General features: G+C 22.0%; 1 protein-coding gene across 3 annotated transcripts in view; it reads right to left on the bottom strand.

Moving 5' to 3' along the window:
- Positions 1-27,830, bottom strand: part of LOC122509026 (protein phosphatase 1 regulatory subunit 12A) — an 88,036-nt gene that overhangs the window by 11,776 nt on the left and 48,430 nt on the right. For all 3 annotated transcript variants that reach the window (XM_043622778.1, XM_043622770.1, XM_043622787.1), the window contains 4 exons: positions 26,744-26,924; positions 22,295-22,404; positions 21,344-21,415; positions 2,783-3,106 (listed from right to left, as the gene is read on the bottom strand). In XM_043622778.1, coding sequence (XP_043478713.1) covers positions 2,783-3,106; positions 21,344-21,415; positions 22,295-22,404; positions 26,744-26,924 — 687 coding nt within the window. The remainder of the gene's footprint in view (positions 1-2,782; positions 3,107-21,343; positions 21,416-22,294; positions 22,405-26,743; positions 26,925-27,830) is intronic.

Raw genomic sequence — 27,830 nt, forward strand, 5'->3', positions numbered from 1 at the left:
AAATAATTGAATTAAACAAAGAATTTTTTCAATTTTTCAAAATAATCTTGTATGTTTATAATTATATTTGAAAAATTTATTAATTCAATTTTATTAAAATGTATTGATACTAATTGAATTTCTGCAAAGAATTTTACTATTTATAAAAGTTACTGAATCCTTCCAAAGAATGTTATTACATATTTATTGAAATAATTTAATGTTTGCGTAGAATTTTATTGAAATTTTTGAAAATAATTGAATTGTGGAGAAGAATTTAATTATTTATAAAAATAATTGAAATTTGGAGATTTAAAAAAAAAATTTTTAACATAATTGAATTTCTGGAAAGAATTTTATTATTACTTTTGAAAATAATTGAATTGATATTTAGAATTTTATGGAAATGTATGAAAATAATTGAATTCTTGTGAAGAATATTTTTTAAAAATTCTAATATTCAAAAAAATTTAGTAAATTTGAAGAATTTTGATATTTATGGAAATAATTGAATTCTTGAGAAGAATATTTTTTAACAGTTTCTAAAAATAATTGAATTCTTTCGACGAATTTTAATAAAACTTTTAAGAATAATTACATTTTTTGAGGAATTCGAATAAAATTTTAAAAATAATTGAATATATTGCGAAGAAATTTTTAAACATAAAATTATAATTACGGTGACTAACTTCTCTGGATTATTTTCGAAAAATTTAAATAAAATTCTTTAAATGAAGTTAATTGTTTTTAATAGAATATAAGAAAATTTCCATTATTTCAAAAATTTTCAATTATTTGTTTATAAAAATTCAATTATCTTGAAAAAATAGAATTGAAAATTTTCAAAAATCTTATTTTTCATAATTTTTAAAAAAACTTTGCGAAAATTCAATTTTATTAAAAAATTCGAAGTGTATCTTTTTTTAAATTAACTAATAAAAATTTTAATTATTAATCTTCGCACTAAGAAACATGAATACATTAGAATATGACTTTTTATAAAATTCAATTATTTATCAATTATTAAATTAAAATATTTTGAAAATTCAATTTGTTAAAAAGTTTTTAATGAAATTCTTTAACGAATTTAATTATTTTCAGTTGAATTTCACAAAATTTCTATTAATTCGATAATTTTTTTAAATTTATTTACATGACACGACTTTGCCAAAAGTGTAATATTGTTTATAAAAATGATAAAGTTATTTGCAAAATAACTTTTTCATATGGTTAATTTCCAGGCGATTAGAAAAAATATTAGTTGTAAAAAATTTTATTCATTATTTATTGCAAAACATAAATTTTATTAAAAGAAAGTTCATTCGCAATTAGCTGAAGTAAATTTATAAAACAAACAAATAATTTTTAGTCATATCTTTGCCTAAAGTGTAATTGTTTTTATAATTTGTTTATAACAATTTACACTCTTATAAACAATTTTTTTAATACTTTCACGCCCCCAGACATAAATGTATGTAATGTTGAGTATGTAAAAAATTTTTGTCTAAAATATATTGAAAAGTTTAAAAAATCATTTTTTTACACTTTACATTAACATTAAAAGTTTATAAAACAAAATTTAAAAAATCGACTTTCACAGATCTTTCTAGAATTTAGTTCTGAGTGAGAGGAAAAAAATTTTTTAATTTTGTTAAAAATTGTGATAGGTACTGACGTTTCTTTTTTTTAAATACTCGTGATAAAACAGGGCCAGAGAAAATACGAAATTAGACGGAGAAGTTTATTTTATTTCTATTTGTTTATAATAATTGTTGCTATTTTAAACAAATTATGAACAAAATCTAACAAATATTTTTTGTTTGAAAGTATGATTATTGTATATTACTTATACCAAATTTTATTAAAATCCATTAAATAGAACGATAGGAAAAAAATTTTTCAATAATGTGATGCTTAAGAATTATTTAAACAATAACTCTAAAAAAAATAAAAATTTTGCAAAATCAACTTTGAGGTCACATTTTGGTATGAAAATACTATAAAATTATTGATATGCAATATAAAATTATCTCTATCGAAAAATTAGTGACACGCTTCAGAAATTTTGAGCCATAATTGGATCTACTGATAAATCAATAAATAATTAAAAATGGGAGTTTTTTAAATTTAAGAGCGAGAGAGCAGAGAGGAAACAGAATTAGGTTTCAGTTAAACAAAAAAATGTAGGTACCTGCAAAAGTTTGCCAACCGTCTGATTCAATCCAAGGATTTTTAAAAATAAAAAGACTAATCAATGAAAATTAAATAAATGATATAATGAAAAAAGCAATGCGCTAAGCTTTCTTCATTCTGAAAAAATAATAATCGATAACTGTATCCAAGTAATGATTTCAAAGTGGAAAAAAGAAGAGAAGGAAATTAATTTCAAGGACCAAAATTAATTTGGTAAAATAAGTTGACTGGTAAAAATAAAATTCAAAACCGAGTAAATAATCTCGTATAGTAAAACGATATAAAAAAAAATATATAATTGAATTAAAAAATAAAAAAAAATTATCAATAAAGTAGAGATACAGCCAAGAAGAAAGGTAAAAAAAAATTCATTGCAATCAATCACAAAATATCAAAACAGAATTCAAAACTTGGACGTGCATTTCTTAATAAAGGAAAATTTGTTAAGTGAGACACTGAAAGAGCAATAGAAAAGAAATAAATTCGAGTTTACATTGAATATCTTTTGCTTAAAAAAATATGCCCGTAATATAATTGTATAATGTCGAAACAGAAGGTTTTTTTTTTAAAAAAGAAATATAATCATGTGAATTGATAAATGGAATCTTACCTTAAGCTCTTCTTCCATTTCCGAGAGTTTTCTTTCCATAGCTCTCCTCTCTCTTTTCTCCATTTCCGAAAGATTATTTTTATTTTGAGTACTTTGCGCTTTATCCAGAAGACCGCGAACTTCTCTTAATTGTTCGTCAGATCTTCGAAGTTTCTCTCGAAGCCTCTCATTTTCTGCCTGTGATTCTTCGTATAATTTTTTGTAGTCAAGCTCCCCATTCTCCGAGGTCACAGATTTTGTTCTCGTTGGCAGCGAAGGAGTTTCTGAGGATATAGACGAAACTGATCCTAGCCTACTTGATCTTCCTGATCGCTCTTGCCCACTCTGTTGAAAATAAATAAATAAAAATTTACGTAAAATATTATTCAATAATAATAACAACACAGCTTAATGTTTAAAATATTTTTACAACTGTTAAATACTTTTAGTACTTTATGCACGAATGGGACACAATGCCCGTAAATGAATAAATAAATAAAAAAAAACTTTATTAAAAAAGTTAAAGGTTTCACTCAATATTAGCGATATTTCATTTTTGTAAATAATAATAATTGGAAAAAAAGTTTTTTTAATAGATAACCATATGAATTGATAAATAGTGTAACCAATGAAAAACTTTCTCTATTGAATGGGAATCTTATAAATTATCCTCTGTTAAATTTAATAAATATCAAATTATAAATCTAGATTTTTGAACCGTGCTCAAGTAAATTATGTCAGTTTCAATTAAGCGGACTTTTCTGGTGTAAAATTATAGTTATTGCAAAAATTTCTTTCGAAAATTGTTACATATTACAAGAAGAGAATTAAACAAATTTTTTTAAAGATTTTTACAGGGTTGCCACAAAAAATTAATTTTGTTTTCCCCTGACTTTTCTCTGATTTTCAGACTTAAATTGTGACTTTTTCCCTGACCCTAAAAAATATTCTTATTCACTTTAAAAATGATTAGATACGCAACAAAACGTTCTATTACCTACATTTAATTACGAATTTTTTTAATTATAAAATTATTCAAAAACATCAATAAATTATTTTTTAAATGCGTATTTAATCATTATTATTAATATTCCATAGGAATTAAGATTTTTAAAAAATTTTAAATTCAAAATATAAAGAAATCCATCACTCCGAGTCTTCAAAAAAAAAAATTAAATTATTTACAAAAATTTTAATAAAATACATCGGAAAAATTCAATTCTTTTTATAAGTAATGACATTTTTTACATGAATTCAATTATTTCAAAAAAATATGTAATAAAAGAATACAATTATTTTCATAAATAATTCATAAATAATTTTATTAAAAATAATTGAAATCATTCAATTATTTTTAATAAAATTTTAAATAAATTCCTTGAAAAATGTAATTATTTTCAAAATCTTTTAGAAAAATTCAATTACATTTCAAAAATACTAAAATTCTTCGCTGAAATTCAATTGTTTTCAAAATCTACTATTTTATTAAAATTTGTTGCAAGAATTCAAATCTTTTCATAAATAATAAAATTCTTTACAGGATTTGAATTATTTAAAAAAATGTAATAAAAATACGTAGCAAGAATTCAATTCTTTTCATAAATAATAAAATTCTTTGCGAGAATTCAATTATTTAAAAAAAGTTTAATAAAATTCGTTGCAATAATTCAAATATTTTCATAAATAATAATTTTCTTCACACGATTTCAATTATTTAAAAAAATGTAATAAAATTCGTTGCAAGAATTCAATGATTTTCATAAATAATAATTTTCTTTATAGGATTTCAATTATTTAAAAAAATTTTTATTAAATATTCATTGCAAGAATTCAATTATTTTCCTAAATAATAAAATTCTTTACAGTCTTTCAATTATTTTTTATACAATTTTAACCCTCCGTTACACACCTAGGGAGGGATCCCTACTGAAAATCCCTGTATAAGATCTTGTACAAGAAAATGCACACGTTCAGCAGCTGAACTTGTACAAGAAAATGTACATGAACCCGTACAAGATCATATACATTTTCTTGTACTTTTATCAACAAATTTTTAAATAATTGAATTCTTTTGACGAATTTTTATAAAATTTTTAAAAATAATTACATTTTTTGAGAAATTCGAGTAAGATTGTATTCAAAATAATTGAAATTCTGTGATGAGTTTCATTATTTATGAAAATCATTAAAATTTTCTAAAGAAATTGAAGAAAATTTTAGAAAATAATTGAAATTTGGAGCAGAATTTTATTTTTTATAAAGATAATTGAAATTTTGACGAGAATTTTTAAAGATTTTTGAACTTAATCGAATTTTTGTGAAGTATTTTATCACTTTTGAAAATAATTGAATTTCTGCAATCATTTGTAACTTCTTCAAAATTCAATTTCTTTTAGTGTTTTTAACTAAAATTCTTCTATAAATCCATTATTTTTAATAAGTAAATAAATATATATTGACAAATTTAACTAATTTTAGAAGAGTTTGATTTATTCGAATTTTTCAAAATTTTGAAATATGTTTATGAGGCAAATAAAAAAGACACAAAAAATGAGAATTTTCTTATGGATTCCAAAAATTGATTTTTTTTCAGTACTTTTAATAAAAATTCCTGACGTTTCCCTGAATTCCCTATGTCAGAATATATGATTATTATAGTTATAATAATATTAAAACTATATTCTAATTCATATTTTATTTTTATGAAAAAAAAAATTGAATTAAATTTTTTTTACCTTCTATTATTTTTAAAATTGCTAATTTTATTTAAAAAAAAAAGTGTTGAGATTTGCAATTCGCGCCCTTCGATTATTGTTTCATTTTTAATTTTAATTTCATATAGACGGCGCATTTATCGCCTTTCTTTTTTTTTCATTCAAATCTATATACTTTTTTTATTCGTTCGCGATACGTCGTGACTAACGCGTCTTGTTTACATATTTTGAACATTCCTAATGTATAATAAAGTTTGTTAATTAAAGTTATTTCATACTCAATATCGTTTTTATTATTCGTCAGACCACTCTTGCTCTTATAAAAAGGAAGCCAGAAGTTAGCCGCGCAAATTCTTGCTAGTCACATTAAATAATAATAATATTTATTCATAAAGGTATCCGGACAAGAAGTCCAAAACAAAAAGTCCAAACCAAAAAATCCAAAGTAAATGAAATCCAAAAAAGTAAAAAAAAATAGTTTCACTTTAGATTTATTTTTTAAATTTTTTGTCCTGGTCAAAAAGTCCTAAGAAATTAAAAATCCAATAAAAAAAATTGAGATGTAAAAATTTAAATGGTTGCCTTGAATGAAATTGTCCTTTTTTTGAGTTGCTTATTTCGATAACTAAATCGAAAGTAGGTAAACTTAACATGTTAAATTTCAAAAAATAATTAAATTGGAATTATATTGAAAAAAATAATTAAATTTTTGTGAAGAATTTTATCAAAATTGTTGAGAATAATTAAAATCCTGCGATTTTAACATTAACATTTTAAATTCCGATTTTATAGCGTAAAAAGTGAAAACCGTAGCTCTTCACATGTTTCATTATTTATTTTGAACGTTTTTGTTTATTTTGGATTTTTTGTTTTTGGATATTTTTATTTTGGATGTTTTGTACTTTAGACATTTTTTCTTAAATTTTTCGGTCTGAATTTTTTTTCCTGTAATAATTTATAAATAATAATAATATTTGACAATAATTTATTGGCGAATAACAGGGTTGCCACAGGTCAGGGAAATCAGGGAATTCAGGGAAAAGTCAGGGATTTTTATTTAAGTAACTGGAAAAAATTGAATTTTTGAGAAGTTACAAATGATTGCAGAAATTCAATTATTTTCAAAAGTAATAAAATTCTTCACAGAAATTCAATTATGTTCGAAAATTAAAAAAAATTCTCATAAAAATTCAATTATCTTTAAAAATAATAAAATTCTTCTCCAAATTTCAATTATTTTCAAAAATTTTAATAAAATTCTTTGCAAAATTTCAATTATTTTCAAAAAAATTTTCCCAATTCAATGATTTTCAATATCTACAATTTTAATAAAATTTTTCAAAAGAATTCAATTATTAAAAGAAAAAAATTTTTGATAAAATTCTAAGCAAACTTTGCAATAATTCAATTATTTTCATAAATAATAACATTTTTTACAAAAATTCAATTATTTTCATGAATAATAAAATTCATCATAGAATTTCAATCATTTTTAATACAATTTTAATTGAATTCCTCGAAAAATTTAATTATTCCTGAAAATTTTATTAAAATTTCTCGAAAAAATTCAAATTTGTTGATAAAATTCTTTATGATAATTTAGTTTCGAAAAACATTCATTTATTCAATAAATTATTTATTTTTGCATTTAAATAATTGAATTCTTGTAGAATTTTTCAATAAAAATTGATTTGAAAATGAATATTAGTTAAAATTTTAGATAATAATTGAATATTAAAAGCATTACGGAATGAATTTTTAAAAATACATAATTGATAAAATACATAATTGAATTCTTTCGAAGAATTTTAACAAAATTTTTGAAAATAGTGACATTTTTCGAAGAATTTACTTAAAATTGTATTAAAAATAATTGAAATCCTGTGAAGAATTTTATTAATTTATGAAAGTGATTGAATTGTTGCAACGAATTTTTTCAAATTTTCTTTAAATAATTGAAATAGTTTAAAGAATCTTCTTATTTATGAAAATAATTGAATTCCTACAACGAATTTTATTAAATTTTGTTAAGTAATTGGATTCTTTTGAGAACTTTTATTAAAATAGTAGATTTTGAAAATATTTGATTTTCAACGAAGAATTTCATTATATTCGTGAAATGTAATTAAATTCTTACAAAAAAATTAAGAGAATAATTCCATTTTTCTAGGAATTTACTTTAAATTGTATTATAAATAATTGAAATCCTCAGAAAAATTTTATAATTTATGAAAATAATTGTATTCTTACAACGAATTTTATCAATTTTTTTTAAATAATTGAATTCATGTGGAAAATTTTATTACTTTTAAAAATAATTGAATTTATGCAACGAATTTTATTACATTTTATTTAAATAATTATATTCTTTTGAAAATTTGTATTAAAAATGTAAATTTTGAAAATTTATGAATTTCAGCGAAGAATTTCATTATTAGTGAAATGTACCTGATTTAATTCTTCCAAAAAATTTTTGAAGATAATTTTATTTTTCGAGAAATTTTTTTAAAATTGTATTAAAAATAATTGAAACCATGTGAAGAATTTTATTATTTATGAAAATAATTGAATTCTTGCAACAAATTTTATTATAATTTTTGTAAATAATTTAATTTTTTTTTGAAAAATTTTATGGAAATTAAAATTTTTATAAAACATGAAGATATCAATAATACTCTTATAAGTTGTTTAATTTTAAAAATGTTTGAATTTGAATGTTTTGAAGAATTTTAATTCCTAAGGAAAAATAATAATTAAATACTTATTTAAAAATTTAGTTATTGATGTTTGCGAATAATTTTACAATTTAAGAAATTCGTAAGTAAATGTAATGGAATGTTTTTTTGAGTATCTAATAATTTTTAGAGTGAATCAGATTATTCTTTATGGTCAGGGTAGAAGTGAAAATTTTGTCTGAAAATCAGGGAAAAATAAAATGAAATATTTGTGGCAACCCTGAATAAATAAAATTGCAACATTTAGGAAAAACAGAAGAAGTAAAAGTGCTTACAGCATAGCCCTCAGAGCCTGTCAAACTTTGCAGACTAGAGCTTCGTGATGCGATGGTAAACTGCGGTTTTTTCTTCGACCTATTGAAACTGCCGCTTTTTTTCAAATTGGTCCTATTACTTGAGTTCAAACTATTACTACGTCCTAAATAATTATTGTAACTACTTGCAGGTGTCGCGAGGTTTAACGAACTAATACTCGAGTGTGTTGGTATCGTTAATGCCCCATAACCCGAAGAGGTGCCGCCATAAACACTGTACGCTTTCGGGAAATTCAGATTATTCGTAGAATGCGAGTAGGCCTTTTTGAGATATGACGAGCTCGGCGATTTCGAAGTGCTCTTGTTGATAAACAAAGCGGACGTGTATGGGGAATTCGAGGACTGAACACCCAGGAGAGACGAGTAACTATTCTGATTTGTTCCATACAATCCCGATATACTTCTAGGTCGATTTCGGAATATTGAACTTCCATTTGCAGTGGCCTGAGCTCTCAAACCGGCTGCAGTCGTTGGTTTCGCTTGGGTTCGTTTCTTGTACGATGACATATTTTCCAAGAGTTAAATTCCTTTTGTACACGAGAATAAATTTACCTCGAATTGAATATTGATTTGTACTTAACACGACACTCGATAACGCACATAATAATTAAAAAACACAAATTGGAAAGAAGAAACAAAATCTTTCATTAGAGACACTTGAGGATTCGAGACTCCCTCTCTCGCACTTTATCTTTAGATAAGTCAACAGCTTCTGACAGCAAGTGTTTTGACCAACTAGCAGAACCTAGCTCTCATCAGCAAGTTTTCTCCATCGTTTTCCTTCTGCGAGTTATTTATGGAACGCTCGTAAAATCTCACACCAAGAGAATCCCGATATTCGAAGCGCGAGCTTCTGATGCTGATAATGATTATGATAAACTTTGGGAATCCTCTAAAGGGAACTTGAAAAATCCCTTGGAGATCAAAGTTGCCTGTGAATTTTTATTGTGACTAAAATAAAACAGTAGTATAGTAAAATTAAACGATGCGCTTATTATTAGAATCGAGACAATTATCAAGCAAAAGCTTCAACGGTGCTTTTAAATGTCAAATGAACACGAAGTCACTAATGTCGATCTATTATTTTTAGAAACTTTAATGCACTTTAGTTCATGATCAAGTGCTTTTTTTAAATCAGAGATAGCGAAGATTGACGCGCAAATTCCATTGCTTGCAAATAATCTTTTTTCTAAAGATCAATCCTATTAATTATTATTTATCATATCATTTATTTCAATCCTATTAAGTTGAGTCATTAAATGCAGTAAACAATCGTATAAATAATAATTAAACATGTGAAGGGTTTAATGGTGTGGAATTTATTTCAGTAGGGTTTAGAAATAATAATTTATCTTCTTTAAATAAATTAAATAAATTCGTGTAGAATTTAACGGGAGAAAATTTAATTTTTGATAGTTTAAAAATCAAAATTTAGAGTCTAAACACTTATAGAAATTTAACATTATAGAATTTGAAAGCAGAATTCGCACTCGATAATGAATTTTAAAAAAGTAGCAAAAGTAACTTTCAAACTAAAAAAGGAGTAAAAAAGTAGCTATCGTTTTTCAATAGTTTTTCTACTTTTTTTATTTTACGCAAATTCTAATTTAAATAATTAAACTCCAGAGAAATTTTTATTATTCATGAAAATAATTGAATTCTTAAGAAGATTTTTACAAAAAAATTTTCAAATAATTGAATTCTCTTTGGGAATTTTATGAAAATAGTAGATATTGAAAATCACTGTATTGCGAAAAGTTTTTTTATTTATTTTTATTAAAATTTTTGACAATAATTCAATGCCTGTGTGGCATATTCTATTAAATTCTTTTGAAAATAATTGAATTCCTAAAAAGCATTTTCCAAGAAAAAATTTAATACTTTTAAAAATAATTGAATTCTTGTAATGAATATTGTTATTTATGAAAATAATTGAATTTCGCAAAGAATTTTATTAAAATGCTTCAAAATAATTTAATTTTCGGGAATAATTTTTTATTTATCGATAGAATTGAATTCTTCCAAAGAATTATTTATGTAAGTAATTTAATTCTTAAGAAGAATTTTATTAAAATCATTGAAAATAATAATTAAATTCCTGCGAAAAATTCTAATATTTTTGTAAATAATTGAATTCTTTCAAAGAATTTTAAAAAACATTTTTTTAAATAATTGAATTTTTCGAGGAATTGAAATTAAATTTTTTAGAATAATTATATTTTTTAGCAATTCCTGTAAAATTGTATTGAAAATAATATTGAAATTCTGAGAAGAATTTTATTATTTATGAAAATAATTGAATTATTGCGAAAAATGTTATTGAAATGTTTTAAAAAAATTGAATTTTTGTGAAAAGTTCTGTTATTTTTTAAAATAGTTTAATTCTTCTTGAGAATTTTATAAACATTGTTTTAAATAATTAATTTTTTCGAAATATAATAAAATGTATGAAAATGTTATTTTTAATAATTTAATTCTTGCGAAGAATTTTAAAAAAAAACTTTTAAATAATTAATTTCTTTCGACGAATTTTATGCAAATTCTAATTTAAATAATTGAATTCGGTTTGGGAATTTTATGAAAATAGTAGATACCTATTAAAAATCAGTGAATTGCAAAAAATTTTTTTTTTAAATTAAATTTTACAAAGAAGGATATTAAAATAATTGAATGTCTGTGTGATATTTTATTAAGTTTGTCTGAAAATAATTGAATTCCTAAAAAGCATTTTATTATTTATGAAAATAATTAAATACTTGCGAACGATTTTATTAAAATTTTTTAAAATAATTAAATTTCCAAGAAAAAATTCATTACTTTTAAAAATAATTGAATTCTTGTGATGAATATTGTTATTTATGAAAAAATTGAATTTTGCAAAGAATTTTATTAAAATTTTCTCAAAATAATTGAATTTTCAAAAATAATTTTGTTATTTATCGACATTATTGATTTTTTTCGAAGAATTATTTATGTAAGTAATTGAAATCTTGGTAAAAATTTTATTAAAATCTACAAATCTACAATTTGAAAATAATTGAATTCCTGTGAAAAATTCTAATATTTTTGTAAATAATTGAATTCTTCCAAAGAATTATAAAAAACACAATTCTTTAAATAATTGATTTTTTCGAGGAATTGAAAGAAAATTTTTTAAGAATAATTACATCTTTTGGGCAATTTCTGTAAAATTGTATTAAAAATAATTGAAATCCTGCGATGAATTTTATTATAATTTTCAAAAATAATTGAATTCCTGAGAAGAATTTTTTATTATTTATGAAAATAATTGAATTATTTCAAAAATTTTATTAAAATGTTTAAAAAGAATTGGATTTCTGTTAAATATTTTGTTATTTTTGAAAATAATTGAATTCTTCACGAGAATTTTATAAACATTGTTTTAAATAATTAATTTTTTTCGATTAGAATTTTATCAAAAACTTATTTTTAAATAATTGTATTTCCATTAAAAATGTTATTATTACTGAAAGTATTTAAATTATTGTGAAGAATTATATAAAAGTTTTGTTAAATAATTAATTTTTTTGAAATTTGTTGGAAAATGATATTCTAAGTTAATTGAATTTCTGTAGAAATTTTATTATTTATAAAAATTATTTGAATTTTGGATGAGTTTTATCAATTTATTTTTAAATAATTGAATTCTTTTGCGAAATTTTTTTAAAATACCAGATATTGGAAATAATTAAATTTTGAATATTTTTTGAAAATAATTGAATCGTTTTGAAGAATTTGATTATAATTTTTGAGAATAGTTTTTTGATTTCTGGCATTAGCGAATTTAAATTACTGGAAATTCCATTAAAAAACAGAAATAGTATCTTTTAGTGGCTGAAATCTAAAAAAAGTACCCAAGTAGTAGCGTAACGTAAAAAAAGTAGTAAATAGTAGGTTTTAGTAGATGAGTGCAAAGCCTGGGAACGTTATAGACTTTAAATGTATTGGCAGTATTTGGACCAAAACAATTAAAAAGCAAGAAAATTATTTACATTATTTCTTAATTAGTTATCTTTTGTTTCTTAAAATAAATTTTCTCGAGAAGAAATAAAACATTTACAAAATTGAAATTTATCTCCACGCAATATTTTCTTGGCACGTGTCAATTGCTTAATGATACACATTAGCCAATTTTGAATTAAGCGAACTTTCTGGATAAACCAGAAGTCAAGAAAATTATTTCAAGGTTGAGACTGTACGTCAGTTACGTTCTATTCTTTAAATAATCAAATAAACAGAACTTAAATAGCCAAATACCAAACACTTTTTCTTTTTTAAATTCAATTTAAAGCTATTTTAGTTATTTTAAATACTATTCTTAGAAAAACACTTTATATTTGATTCCAAATTTTATTTACTTTTCAAATAAAAAAATGCAAGGAAGTTTTTCACTTCCAACATTTAACTTCTAAAAAAATAGAAAAAGAATTGTAAGCTTACTAAAATCGAAAATCGAAAATATAATAAAGTTAATTTTTAACGTCTTCGTTTTTTTGTTATATCTTTTTTCCATTATTCAATTATTTACAAAAAATTTTAATTATTCTTAAAATTTTACCTCAATTCAATGATTTTCAATATCTACTATATTAATAAAATTTTCCAAAAGAATTCAATTATTTAAAACAAATTTTGATTTAATTTAATTTAATTATTTTTGTCAATAATAAAATTCTTCTTAGGAATTCAAATATTTACAAATTTTTTATAAATTATTTCTTCGCAATAATTCAATTTATTTTCATAAATAATAACATTTTTACAGGAATTAAATTATTTTCATAAATAATAGAATTTTTTGTTAGGAATTTAATTATTTTTATAAATAATAAAATTTTCACAGGCCATTAATTATTTTAAAACACAATTCTCAAAAAATTTGCGAAACTCATTGCAGGATTTCAATTACTTTTAATACAATTTTAAATTATTGTATTAAAAAAAATTCTATTAAAAACACTTTTTTTATAAAAATCTTCACAAGAATTCAATTATTTAAAAAAAATTCACAAGAATTTAATGATTTTTGAAAATTTTAATAAAATTCTTCGTATCAATTCAATTATTTTTAAAAATTTTGATAAAATTCTTCAGATCAATGATTTTCAATATTTACTATTTTAATAAAATTTTCCAAAGACTTCAATGTATTTAAAAAAAATTTAATGAAAATCTGCGCAAACATTTAAAATTCAATTTTAATAGAATTTCTCGAAAGAATACAATTATTTTTAAAAATATTAATTAAATTCGATTATTTTTAAGAATTTTAATAGAAATTCAATTATTTTCAACAATTCTGATAAAAAGTCATAGAAACAATTCAATTATTTTTATAAATTGTAAAATTTTTGGCAAGAATTCAATTATTTTTGTAAATAATAAAATTCTTCTAAGAAATTCAATTATTTTCAATACAATTTTAATCAAATTTCTAGGGAGAAATTCAACTATATTCAAGATAATTTTAATAAAATTTCTCTAACAGGTTCAATTATTTTTAAAAATTGCAATAAAATTTTTCTAAACAATTTAATTGTTTTAGAAAGTTTTTAATAATATTCTTTGTAAATTTCAATTATTTTTAAATTTTTCAAATAAATTTATTTTAAAAAATTACATTATTTTTACGAAATTTAATGAAATTCTAAAAAAAATGTAATTATTTACAAAACTCTAATAAAATTGTTTAAAAGAATATTGAATTTTTGTTGAAATTAATAATGAGCACTCGGTCATGTTTTATAATATTGGTTTTTCAAAAATTTTGTATTTAAAATTTTTGAAAATCTTAATTCCTATGGAAAAATATAAAGTCAATCAAGTGAAAATAATTAAAAATAAAAAATAGATTTAAAGTAAAAATTCAGGTAAAAAATGGTTCTAATTACTTTTACATACTCGATAGGAAATTTTTTTTAAAAATTAAATTATAATGCATTGACCAGAAGTTTAGTCTTCAAATAATGCGATTGGAAGGCAGTGTTAAAAATAGATCTCCCCTATGTATTCACCACACGAGATGCAAAAAACAAAACCAATAGTTTTCATTCCAAATAATTTTTCAGAAAAAAAACAAACAAAATAATTATAATTCATGAAAATGGCACACTTTGAACTTGAAATGAAGTTAATGAAGAGACTCATTAAGATTAATGATCGTAAAAATAAAGTGATTCAATCAAATTTCTTGAAAGTAAAGGGGCTATTTTTACTGCAGCTTGTAAGACAAGAGGTTAATCTTCTCAGGAACTCATCCAAAAATATCACAAAGCCATCGTAGAGTATAAAAGTACTGAAATGTTACGCAGTATTATTCATATCTTGCATATATTGATGTAGAACTTATTCCCGAGACGCGTTGTCTGCCAATACGAGAACTGACATTCTAACAGGTAATTTACACTCTCGATAAATCGGTCCAGTTATTAACGGCACTAACATATTTACCAGAAAATTTGCCAGCAAAGTTGTAAATAAACTTCAAAAATTGCATTTCTATTCGTTTCGAAGAAACCTCTTGTTAAACAACAAGCTTTTCAAGACTTCGAAAACAAATATGAGTTTCAAAAAATATTCCAATTTAGAATTTTTCATTTTTTTAAATATTTATTTTAACCAAATTTTTTTTAATATTTATTTTGTCCAAATTTATTTTAATTTATTTCATCAACAAATTTAATAAATAAATTATTTAATAAAAACCGTAGAATTCAATTTGTTTTCAATCTAATTCATAAGACTTTAAATTTTTTTTTTTTTTCTTTCAATGGCATATTTTTTTTAAATTAAAAATTGCTTTAGTATCAGTTACAATTAGAACTAAAAAAAAAGTTTTCAACTTGCTTTTGCAATTTAGTTCATTTTATAAATAAATAAAATTAATGAAAAATATAAAACTAAGAATGAAATTTTATAAAAATAAATGAAGAATATCGCGACAAAAGGGACCAAGCGCCAAATTTTCGAAATTGAGATTTTTTTATATAAGAAAATCAAGTAAATTCATTAACACATTTCTTTAAAAAGATTTTCTACTTAATTGCGTTTTTAAACTCATTTATAATAATAATTATAATTATAAAATAGCCTCCATTTTTACTTACAGTGCAAACCGATTGAGAAACAAATGAAGCCCGATAAGAAGACTGGAATAGAATGGACTTGAAAAAAGTTAATTCCGTTTAATCCCGGAAAATACTTTTTTTTCCTCCCACGTATAAAATAAATTTTTTTTAAATTTTTATTCATTTTGATTCATTTGAGACGAAATAGGAACGGACAAGATGAATTTTACTCTTTTATTAACTTTTCAATATTCCTGACTGTAATTTAAATTTGATAATTTAAGTTTGTATTGCTTGCTTTAAAAGTAAGAATTTAATTCGTAATTTTTTTGAAAACAAACAACTTTTTTATTTTCAATCTTTCTATTTAATAGTAAAAAAACTAATTTTCCACTTTCTTTTAAATTAAATATTTGTTTTAAATTAAAACAGGGTTGCCACGCTTTTGCTCATTTCAAATTTCCTGACTTTTCCAGGTTAAAAATCGGAATTTTTCCAGATTTTTAAAACTACATTTGTTGACATTAAAAATTGAATTTTGCTTTTCCCTGACTTTTCCTTGACTTCCAGACACAATTCTTACTTTTCTTTGACTCTAAAGAATATTTGGATTCAATTCAAAAATTATTATTCAGAAAAATGTTCTATTATACTTCGTCTTTTTTTTAATAAATATTTAATCATTATTATTTTTCCATAAGAATTAAGATTTTCAAAAATTTCGAATTCAAACCTTTTTGAAATTAAACAATTTAAAAAAAAAATCTTATAAAACAAGTGATAAAATAATTATTTTATATTATAAGAATATTGTTACTGTAACTCCATAAAAATTATTTAGAAAAAAATTTTAACTAAAATTCTTCTTTAAATTAATTATTTTTAATAATTTTTGAAAAATTTTCAAATCCTTCTGTTTACAATTCAATTTCAAAAAAATTTCATTAAACTTTTTTAAAAGAATTAAATCTACACAATTTTTAGTTAAAAGTATAAAAAATTCAAAGTTTTAAAGACTATAATTTGAAACCTTTTCGAAATTCAATTATTTCTAAAAATTAGTAAAAATGTTTACTAATTGGAAGTAGTGACTGACTTTTTGCATTTGAATTGGTAAATTTTACTATTAACTGAGTAGAAACGACTATTTATTAGTAAAATCTACTAATTCAAAAGCAAAAAGTCCGTCACTAATTCAAATTAGAAGTTTAAAAAAAAATTAAACTCTCATACAGAATTTTATTAACAAATTTTTAAAACAATCAACATTCTTTTGACGAATTTTTATAAAAGTATTAAGGATAATTTCATTTTTCGAGAAATTAGATTAAAATTGTATTAAAAATAATTTAATCTCTGTAAAAAATTTAATTGTATTGATAAAATTTTTTGAAAATAATAATTCATAAAATTCTTAAGAATAATTACATTTTTCGATTAATTAATTGAAAATAGTATTTAAAAATAATTATTTATTCAAATAATTGAAAACCTATAAAAAAATTTATTATTTACGCGCAAAATAATTGAATCCCTGTAAACAGTTTTATTATTTATAGAAGTAATTAAAGGTATTGCAAAAAAATGTATAAAAAATTTGTAAATAATAGAACTCCTGTGAAATTTTTTCTTATTTAATTCATTCAAAATTAAAATTTTCCAAAATTTCAAATTAAAACTTGTTCAAGTTCATCTATTTATGAAACTTGTAAACGCAACTCTTTTAAAATTGAATTAATTTTGAAATATTTAAGTAAAATTAAATTTCAAGAATAAGAACAATAACTTTTAGAAAACAATAAATAATTTTCCAGGATTCCGATCAAAATTCCCTGGCTTTTCCAGGTTTTTTCAAGGTTTATAAAATTCCCTGACATTTCCAGGTTTTTCAGGTTTCCAGGTTGCGTGGCAACCCTGTAAAATTAATTTAATTAAAATTAAAAATATTAAAAATAAAAAAAAAACTCTACTTTGACTTCAAAAACTGGAGGAAATTTAATCAAAAATTTCCTCCAGTTTTTTGAGTCAAAGTAGAATCTAATTCGAACTAATTGTATCGCAATTATACCCTACATGTAGGTAGGTATTAAAAAATCAATTAATTAATTATAATTAAAATTATTTGAAAAGAAATATTATTAATATTCGTCTCAAGAATTTAATTATATTTAAAAGTAATAAAATTCTTCGCAGAAATTCAATTACTTTATAAAATATATCAATTCGTATTTGTTCGTATAAAATTTGTAGTTTTTAGCTCCTTTAAATAGAAATTCTTTATTTTTTAATTCGATGCTTTATAAATTCTTGCTAGTCCCATGGTTTGTAGAATATTTAAAATGGTTTTTTTCACTACCTGTAAAATCATAAAATTGGCACTGACCCTGTTTGTTATGTCACCCTTCAAATAATCTAAATCATGTACAATAAATAATAGATAAGTAGGAGAGACTGGAACAAAGCGGTCATATTTTGGGTTTTTGCATTTTAGTGATCAACAGAGTGAGAAAATTTTATTCGGTCTTGCGTTGTTTGAAAGATTGTCAGTTGACAAAAGCGAAGTCTATTGTATAAACTAGTCACGGTCTCGTCTCGAATTTCAGTAACGAGACCGAGACGAGACTAACACGAGTCTCGGAGTCTCGTCGAGAGTCTCGACTAACTGACTTTTCATAAATAATTTCGTTAAATTTTTTTTTTTGAATAAAGTATTTCTAATTTTAATCTTAATAGTTATTTATAGTTAAATAATCTAATAAAAATAGAGAACGTACAGCACATTTTGTAATTTCCAATCAATTATAAAATTAAATAAAAAAATTCTAATAATTAAGTATGTAGCTTTTAAAAATATTTTTATGTACTTTTTCGAAAACAAATGAATTTCTTAAAAGTGTTTTTTTATTATTTAAAATTTATGAATTTTAATGAAATATTTTGAACACAATTTTTGTCTGCAAAATGTTAAAAATCATTCTAAAATGTTATTATTTTTTGTATGTACCTATTTGAATTTTTGGAAATATGTAATTAAAAGTACTAAAAATAGTAAATTTTAAAAAATTAGAAGCTAATTTTCATTTTTAAATTTACGTTTAAATATTTCAATTATTTTGAAAATTTGCAATTAAAATTCTTCAAAAGTTGATTTTCAAAAATTTTAACAAAATAGTTTAAAAAATTAATTATTTTCAATTAAATTTTACAAAATTTCAATTATTCAAAATATTTTTAATTTTGTTTATTTCGAAAATTTAAATAGAAAAATGATTCAAAAATAATTATTGAAAGATTTGTTTATACAGGGTTGCTGCAAATATTTAATTTTATTTTTCCCTGATTTTCAGACAAAATTTTCACTTCTTCCCTGACCATAAAGAATATTCTGATTCACTCTAAAAATTATTAGATACTAAAAAAAATATTCTATTATATTTACTTACGAATTTCTTAAATTGTAAAATTATTCGCAAACATCAATAACTAAATTTTTAAATAAGTATTTAATTATTATTTTTCCATAGGAATTAAAATTCTTCAAAACATTCAAATTCAAACATTTTTAAAATTAAACAACTTATAAGAATATTATTATAAAACATGAAGATATCAATTACTCCGAGTCGAAGACTCGGATTAATTGATATCTTCATGTTTTATAAAAATTTTAATTTACATAAAATTTTTAAAAAAAAAATTAAATTATTTACAAAAATTATAATAAAATACATCGGAAAAATTCAATTCTTTTTATAAGTAATGACATTTTCTACATGGTTTCAATTATTTTTAATACAATTTTAAAAAAATTTCTCGAAAAATAAAATTATCTTCAAAATTTTTTTGGAAGAATTAAATTAGGTACATTTCACTAATAATGAAATTTTTCGCTGAAATTCATAAATTTTCAAAATTTACATTTTTAATACAAATTTTCAAAAGAATATAATTATTTAAATAAAATGTAATAAAATTCGTTGCATAAATTCAATTATTTTTAAAAGTAATAAAATTTTCCACATGAATTCAATTATTTAAAAAAAATTGATAAAATTCGTTGTAAGAATACAATTATTTTCATAAATTATAAAATTTTTCTGAGGATTTCAATTATTTATAATACAATTTAAAGTAAATTCCTAGAAAAATGGAATTATTCTCTTAATTTTTTTGTAAGAATTTAATTACATTTCACGAATATAATGAAATTCTTCGTTGAAAATCAAATATTTTCAAAATCTACTATTTTAATAAAAGTTCTCAAAAGAATCCAATTACTTAACAAAATTTAATAAAATTCGTTGTAGGAATTCAATTATTTTCATAAATAAGACGATTCTTTAAACTATTTCAATTATTTAAAAAAAATTTGAAAAAATTCGTTGCAACAATTCAATCACTTTCATAAATTAATAAAATTCTTCACAGGATTTCAATTATTTTTAATACAATTTTAAGTAAATTCTTCGAAAAATGTCACTATTTTCAAAAATTTTGTTAAAATTCTTCGAAAGAATTCAATTATGTATTTTATCAATTATGTATTTTTAAAAATTCATGCCGTAATGTTTTTAATATTCAATTATTATCTAAAATTTTAACTAATATTCATTTTCAAATCAATTTTTATTGGAAAATTCTACAAGAATTCAATTATTTAAATACAAAAATAAATAATTTATTGAATAAATGAATGTTTTTCAAAACTAAATTATCATAAAGAATTTTATCAACAAATTTGAATTTTTTTCGAGAAATTTTAATACAATTTTTAGGAATAATTAAATTTTTCGAGGAATTCAATTAAAATTGTATTAAAAATAATTAAAATTCTATTATGAATTTTATTATTCATGAAAATAATTAAATTTTTGTAAAAAATGTTATTATTTGCTTAAAATTTTATCAAAATTTTTTTTTTAATAATTGAATTCTTTTGAAAAATTTTAATAAAACTGTAGATATTGAAAATCATTGAATTGAGAAAATTTTTTTTGAAAATAATTGAAATTTTGCAAAGAATTTTATTAAAATTTTTGAAAATAATTGAAATTTGGAGAAGAATTTTATTATTTTTAAAGATAATTGAATTTTGATTAGAATTTTTTTTAATTTTCGAACATAATTGAATTTCTGCGAAGAATTTTATTACTTTTGAAAATAATTGAATTTCTGCAATCATTTGTAACTTCTCCAAAATTCAATTTTTTCCAGTTACTTAAATAAAAATCCCTGACTTTTCCCTGACTTCCCTGTCCTGTGGCAACCCTGTTATAGTTATTTTTCGCACTGCAAAAATCGGAATGAGTTACATTTAATACTAAAAAATATGATAGTTTGTTGCAATATTTGGAAGAAAATTCGACAAAGTCTCAATTTTTGAAAATAAGTCGAAAAAATCTCAATTTTCGGAAATTTTCTTGACACAAAGTTTTTTTCCTGACATTTCCCTGACTTTACTGACATGTGGCCACCCCTTTATTTAAATTAAAATTTTAAAAACCGTAATAATTTTAATTTAAATAAATATTATATAGTTTAAAAATGAATCGATATTTTCTTTTTATTGACACGATACTAAAGGAGACACCGAGACCGAGACTCCAGATTTTCATATTTGACGAGACCGAGACGAGACTTTAATAAGTCACGTCTCGTTTTGTGAGGTGCCCTAAAAATGACCGGTTTGCCCCACTCTCTCCTAATACTTGAATTATTTTGATGAGCTCACCTCATTATTATTAATTTTCGAATCGTCGCAGTCACCACCCGCTGAAACATCTTGCTTTTCAGGATCTATCTCCTGCAAGAAAGAAATATGAAAATAAAATAAACGATGTTCACATATTCCCATGCATTATATGTAAATATAATAAAAAGTTAAACCTCTCCCTTGAAAAATTAAAAGTAGGGACCTATCGTTAAAAATTGATTTTATGCATTTTAATTTTTTCTTACAGTAACGAATGTTCGTTTATTCAAAATTGAAAAAGGTCGAAATATTTCCAAGCGAATTTTAAAATTAACAAAATATTTCCAAAATTCCTCATATCCGATCCAATAGGGCACATTTTTTCTTAAAGTTTGCTAGGTTTTCTTAAAACACGTTATCCAGTAGTTCTTCGGGTCGCTGATAATGCGTCTGTTATAATATTATTGAAATTCAAAATGTCGAGTTAATTTGTGAATAACGACATAATCAGTAAAGTATATTCTTTTTAGCAAATTAAAGGCAATGTTGACTCAAAAGTAGCTCTTACACGCTGATTTAAATTGGTGGTATATTTATCGTTATTTCAGACCTAAAGAAATCAAGTTACGATTCGAACACGTTATTATTGGCTAAATGTTTACTCTGACGTGAAAGTAAACAGTAATTCGTTACACCCACGAGAGACTGGTGGGTGTACCTAATATAAAGTAAAAAAACATCAGAGCCAGAAAGCGGGTGAGAATATTATGGACCTCGATGCACGTCAATATTACCAGAGATTATAAAATACCATAAGTGATCATCATGAATTTTTGAGAAGGTGATAGAGCCGAAAATGCAAAAAAATTTCATACTTTTTTTATCGCACTGAACTTCATTCCCGTAAAAAATCATAATAATAAATTAAAATTTTAATATCCAAACAAAAACCAAATGAATTTTATAAATGTGTACAAAATTAACTCTTACGTCCATATCCACGTGCACCACACCGGTTGATCTTCTTTTTGGCCTTCGCCTCCTTTGTATAACTGCTTGGGTTGCTTGTGCGTTTCTACTGTCATTCTCCTTGTCTTGTTCTATAAAAAATAGACATCTTTTTATTAATATTTAAATATTTTTTAAACTAATTGTTTAATAAAAATAAAATATAATTATATGTGACGTTTCACGTCAATTAAATGCTCTTTCAGTTGCAAAGTGGCAGAATTGAAAATTCAAATTGTCGCTCTTATCCTCATAATTTGGATGTCAGAACAATTATTTTTTTCTTATTGTGAATATTTTATTTTCAAAATTAAGAAAGAAATGAACGAAAACACGAACAATATAACGCCGAAAAAAGTCAAGCATAGACTTGTCAAATTTGGTCCAGTACTACAGGCCAAATACAATTTTATAAAAGCAGACCCATTTGACCCTTACAAGTGCAGGGTTGTCACGCTTTTGCTCATTTCAAATTCCCTGACTTTTCCAGGTTTTCCAGGTTGAAAAGCGAAATTTTCCCAGGTTTTTAAAACTACATTTATATTTTACCAAATTTTAATTTTCATTTTAATTTTTAATTTTATTTTTAATTTCCTGATTTCCAGACAAAACGACTTTTTTCCTCTTCTATTACATTTATTTACGAATTTCTTTAATTGTAAAATTACTCGAAAACATCAATAACTTCGTTTTTAAATGAATACTTAATAATTATTATTTTTTTACAGAAATTAAGATTTTCAAAAATTTTAAATTCAATAACATGTAATCGCTTTCTTCATGTTTTATAAAATCATTAAAACTTGATACTATCATTATTTTATATTATAAAAATATTGTTACTGTAATTTTTTCAAAATTATTTTCATTTCAATTCAATTCTTCATTTCTAGAATTTTTAACTAAAATTCTTCTTGAACTCAATTTTTTTTTTATAATTTTTGAAAAAGTTCTTTGAGAATTTCCAAATCCTTTTGTTTACAATTTACGTAATTTCGATTATTGACATTCTTCAATTAAATATATATATATATATATATATATATATATATATATTAAAAAATAAAAACTTGAAGAATTAAAGAAAAATTCAATTAAACTTTCTTAAAAAAATTAATTTTAGAGAATTGTTAATCAAATATTCAATTATTACTAAAAATTTACGCTATTAGCTTTCAATATTCAATGATAATGTAAAATTTTAACTGAAATTCATTTTTAAATCAATACCTATTTACTAAAAAAAATCCAAGAGAATTCAATTATTGAAATACAAAAATGAATAATTTATTGAATATAATTGAATATTTTGTAGAATTAAACTCTCAGAAAGAATTTTCTCAACAAATTTATAATTATTTGATTTCTCTATCTTAATAGAAATTTTTAAAAATAAGTTCATTTTTCGGAAATTTAATAAAAATTTAAATTCTAAAAATCATTGAATTTCTCCAAAGAATTTTTTAAGAGTTTTTAAAAATAATTGAAATTTTGCCAAGAATTTTATTAAAATTTTTTAAAATAATTCAATTCCGGAGAAAAATTTATAAAGATTATTGAAATTTTGACGAGAATTTTTGTAAATTATTCAATACAATTAAATTTCTGCGAAGAATTATATTAATTTTTAAAAATAATTGAATTCTTGAGACGAATTTTATTAAAATGTCTTTTTAAATAATTAAATTCTTTCATGAAATTTTATTGAAATAGTAGACATTGAAAATAATTGAATTTTGAAAAAATTTTGAAATTATTTAAATTTCTACGAAGAATTTTATTAAAATTATTTTGAAAAAAAATTGAATTACCTATTACAAAGAATTTCATTAAAATTTTTTTAAATAATTTAATTTTTTCAAGAAATTTAATTAAATCTTTATAGAAAATAATACTTAAATTCTAATAAATAAATTGTAGCAAAGGTTTTTAAATAAATTAAATTTTTTTGATGAATTTTAATAAAATTTTTAAGAATAATTTCATTTTTCGAGGAATTCCATTAAAATTGTATCAAAAATAATTTAAAGTATGTGATGAGTTTTATTATTTATGAAAATAATTGAATTCCTGTAAAAAATGTTATTATTTATGAAAAATAATTAAATGTTTGCGTAAAATTTTATTAGAAATTTTTTTTAAATAATTGAATTCTTTTGGACAATTTTATTAAAGTAGTAGATTTATTAAAAATCATTGAATTGAGGAAAGTTTTTTAAAATAATTGAAATTTCGCCATAAATTTTATTAAAATTGTTGAAAATATTTGAATTTCTGCAATCATTTGTCTAATTTCTTTTAGTGTTTTTAATTAAAATTCTTCCATAAATCCATTATTTTTAATAATCAATTAAAATATATATATATTAAAAAATTTAACTAATTTCAGAAGAATTGGAATAATTAAATTTTCTCAAAAATCTACGTTCTTTAAGACGATTTCTAATTAAATTCATTCAAAATTAAAATTTTCTAAAATTTCAAATTAAAAACTTGTTGAAGTTCATCTATTTATGAAAATTGTAAACGCAACTCTTTTAAAATTTAATTAATTTTGAAATAATTATGTAAGATTAGATTTCAAGAATAAATTTTAGAAAATAACAATTTTCCAGGATTTCGATTAAAATTCCCTGACTTTTCCAGGTTTTCCAGATTTCCAGGTTGCGTTGCAACCCTGAAGTGTAAAATTTTTGTCTGCAAGTAGAAAATATTGATTTGAATCATATTTATTATGCGATCCAAACTTTAGAAGATATTGATATTTTAAACAATAGCAGGGCTCGGATCGTCTTTAAGACTCAAAAAAAGTCGCTTTAGTCGCATAAATTTTCAACAAAAGTCACGAAAAGTAGCATAAAATTTCCGAAAAAGTCGGAAAAAAGTCGAATGAAATCTTAAAAAAAACGACAAAAGGAAAACACGAAATTGACAAAATTGCAAAAAAAATCACATTTCTCGACAACAGATACATTAATATCGAACAATCCGGAATAAAATTTTTAAAAAATTAAATAAAATTCATAGCAAAATTTTAATTAGGTATTTTTAACATTTTTTTAAAAAATTCTCTTTAAAATATCAATTCTTTTTAAAAATAATAAAATTCTTCTCCGAAATTCAATTATTTAAAAAAAATTTTAATAAAATTCTTCACAGAAATTCAATTATATTAAACATTTTTTTTAATTTTTCGTCAAAACTTTAAATATATATCATAAAATTCATCATGGAAATTTAATTATTTTCAAAAGTTCTGATAAAATTCTTTGCAAAATATTTAATTATTTTCAAAAGTAAGAAAATTCTTTGCAGAAATTCAATTATTTTCAAAATTTTTTTTTAAATTCTTCTAAAAATTTCAATTATCTTTATAAATATCAAAATTCTGCAAAATTCAATTACTTTTAAACATTTTTAAAAAAATCTGTTCAAAATTTCAATTATCTTTATAAATAATAAAATTCTTCTCTGAAATTCAATTATTTGCCAAAATTTTAATAAAATTCTTTTAAAAATTTCAATTATCTTTATAAATAATTAAATTTATCCTAGAAGTTAATTATTTTCAATTTTTTTTTTAATTTCTTATCAAAATTTTAATTATTTTCATAAATAATAAAATTCATACTGGAAATTTAATTATTTTCAAAATTTTTTTTTAAAGTCTTCTCAAAATTTCAATTATCTTTATAAATAATAAAATTCTTCTCTGAAATTCAATTATTTGCAAAAATTTTAATAAAATTCTTTTAAAAATTTCAATTATCTTTATAAATAATTAAATTTATCCTAGAAGTTCAATTATTTTCAATTTTTTTTTTAATTTCTTGTCAAAATTTTAATTATTTTCATAAATAATAAAATTCATACTGGAAATTTAATTATTTTCAAAATTTTTTTTTAAAGTCTTCTCAAAATTTCAATTATTTTTATAAATATCAAAATTCTTCTGCAAAATTCATTTACTTACTAATGTTTTATAAATTTATTCCCAATAATTCAATTACTTTCATAAAAAATAATTAAAAATTTTTTTTTTATAAAGTTTTATAATATAAAATAATGATTTTATCACTCGGTCATTTTGAAATATTATAAAACATGAAGACATCGATCACTCCGAGTCGAAGACTCGGAGTAATCGATTTCTTCATGTTTTATAAGTTGTTTAATTTCAAAAAGGTTTGAATTTGAAATCTTTTGAAGAATTTGAAAGAAATGCAACCGGACATTTTTTTACTCAAACTTTTTCCTTTGAATTTAAAAAATTTTTTAAATTTCAGTCGCATTTTACTAAAAAAATCTTGAAAAAGTCGATTAGTCGCATTTTTTCACAAAAAAGTCGAAAAAAGTCACATTTCCTCAGAAAAGTCGAAAAAGTCGCACAATCCGAGCCCTGCAATAGATACTGAAACAAATGGAACAAACCTTTATCTTCTGGAGGTTTCAAGGGTCTTCTGAGAGGCAAAGTGACCGTTGTTTCAGCTGTGCTGGCGGTGATAGTGTCAACTGGAGCTGAACTAGGCCTTGGAGTGTTAGAGCCACCGGAAGGTCTTCGAATGTAGGCCGTTGCATCGCTGGATCTATTATTTGCATCCTCTAACTGGAACTACATGGAAAACAATAAAGTCTTTCTTCGAAAATGTCCTTCGTTCACAGCAATCGATGTTTTTCGTCATCAGCCAAGTAAATAATTAATAACTCATGCCAAGAAGAATTATAAAAAGCTCAACAATTGATTATCAATCGTAGACCAATAAATCTTAGAGATAACTTTATACATGAACATAATTATATATCATAAAGTCAATGTTGAGAGAAACTTATCATTAGCGATTATGATGTTAATTATTTATTTGAATTTATTTGTTGAGGATTTTCACCTAGTTCACTACAGCAGCAATGCTAATAGGAATCAGTGGATGGCTAAATAAAACTAGTTTGCTAAAATCTTAATCGCTATTAAGTCTCTGATAATAAATGGTATTATGATATATAAATGTAGGTTGAGTGTTAAAGATTTAGTATTCCTTCAAACAGTTAAAAAATTTCAAGAACAAAATATGTACAAGTAATATCTACAATACATGCTCATTCGTAAATCATGCGCTGGTAACTTGTATGAATAAGCTTTCTATCAAGTGCTGACTGAATTCTTTCAAAGCAAACTTCTGGATGATGTGAAATCTGATGGGGAATAAGTTTGAGAGACGGAGAATTAGGTCAATGAGAATTTGATTATAACTTTTCAGTAACATGGTTCTATAGATACTGAACTTTATAAAAAGATAGAAGAGAGAGATCGATCTATTTTTGGACGCTACAAATATGAATTAAACTTTAATATGTATTTGAATTATACATATGAAGCTTCGCCTGAATTAAAGCTTAACACTTCGGCTAAGACGTCGGAAGTGATTACTTCATTAGGAGGAAATCTTCGTCTATTTCAACTCTATAGGATGATCCATAAAATTGGTTTTAGTCATGCTAGAAATTCCCAAATTGAAAATAA

Source organism: Leptopilina heterotoma, unplaced genomic scaffold, assembly GCF_015476425.1.
Source record: "Leptopilina heterotoma isolate Lh14 unplaced genomic scaffold, ASM1547642v1 Lhet_115, whole genome shotgun sequence".
NCBI lineage: Eukaryota > Metazoa > Arthropoda > Insecta > Hymenoptera > Figitidae > Leptopilina > Leptopilina heterotoma.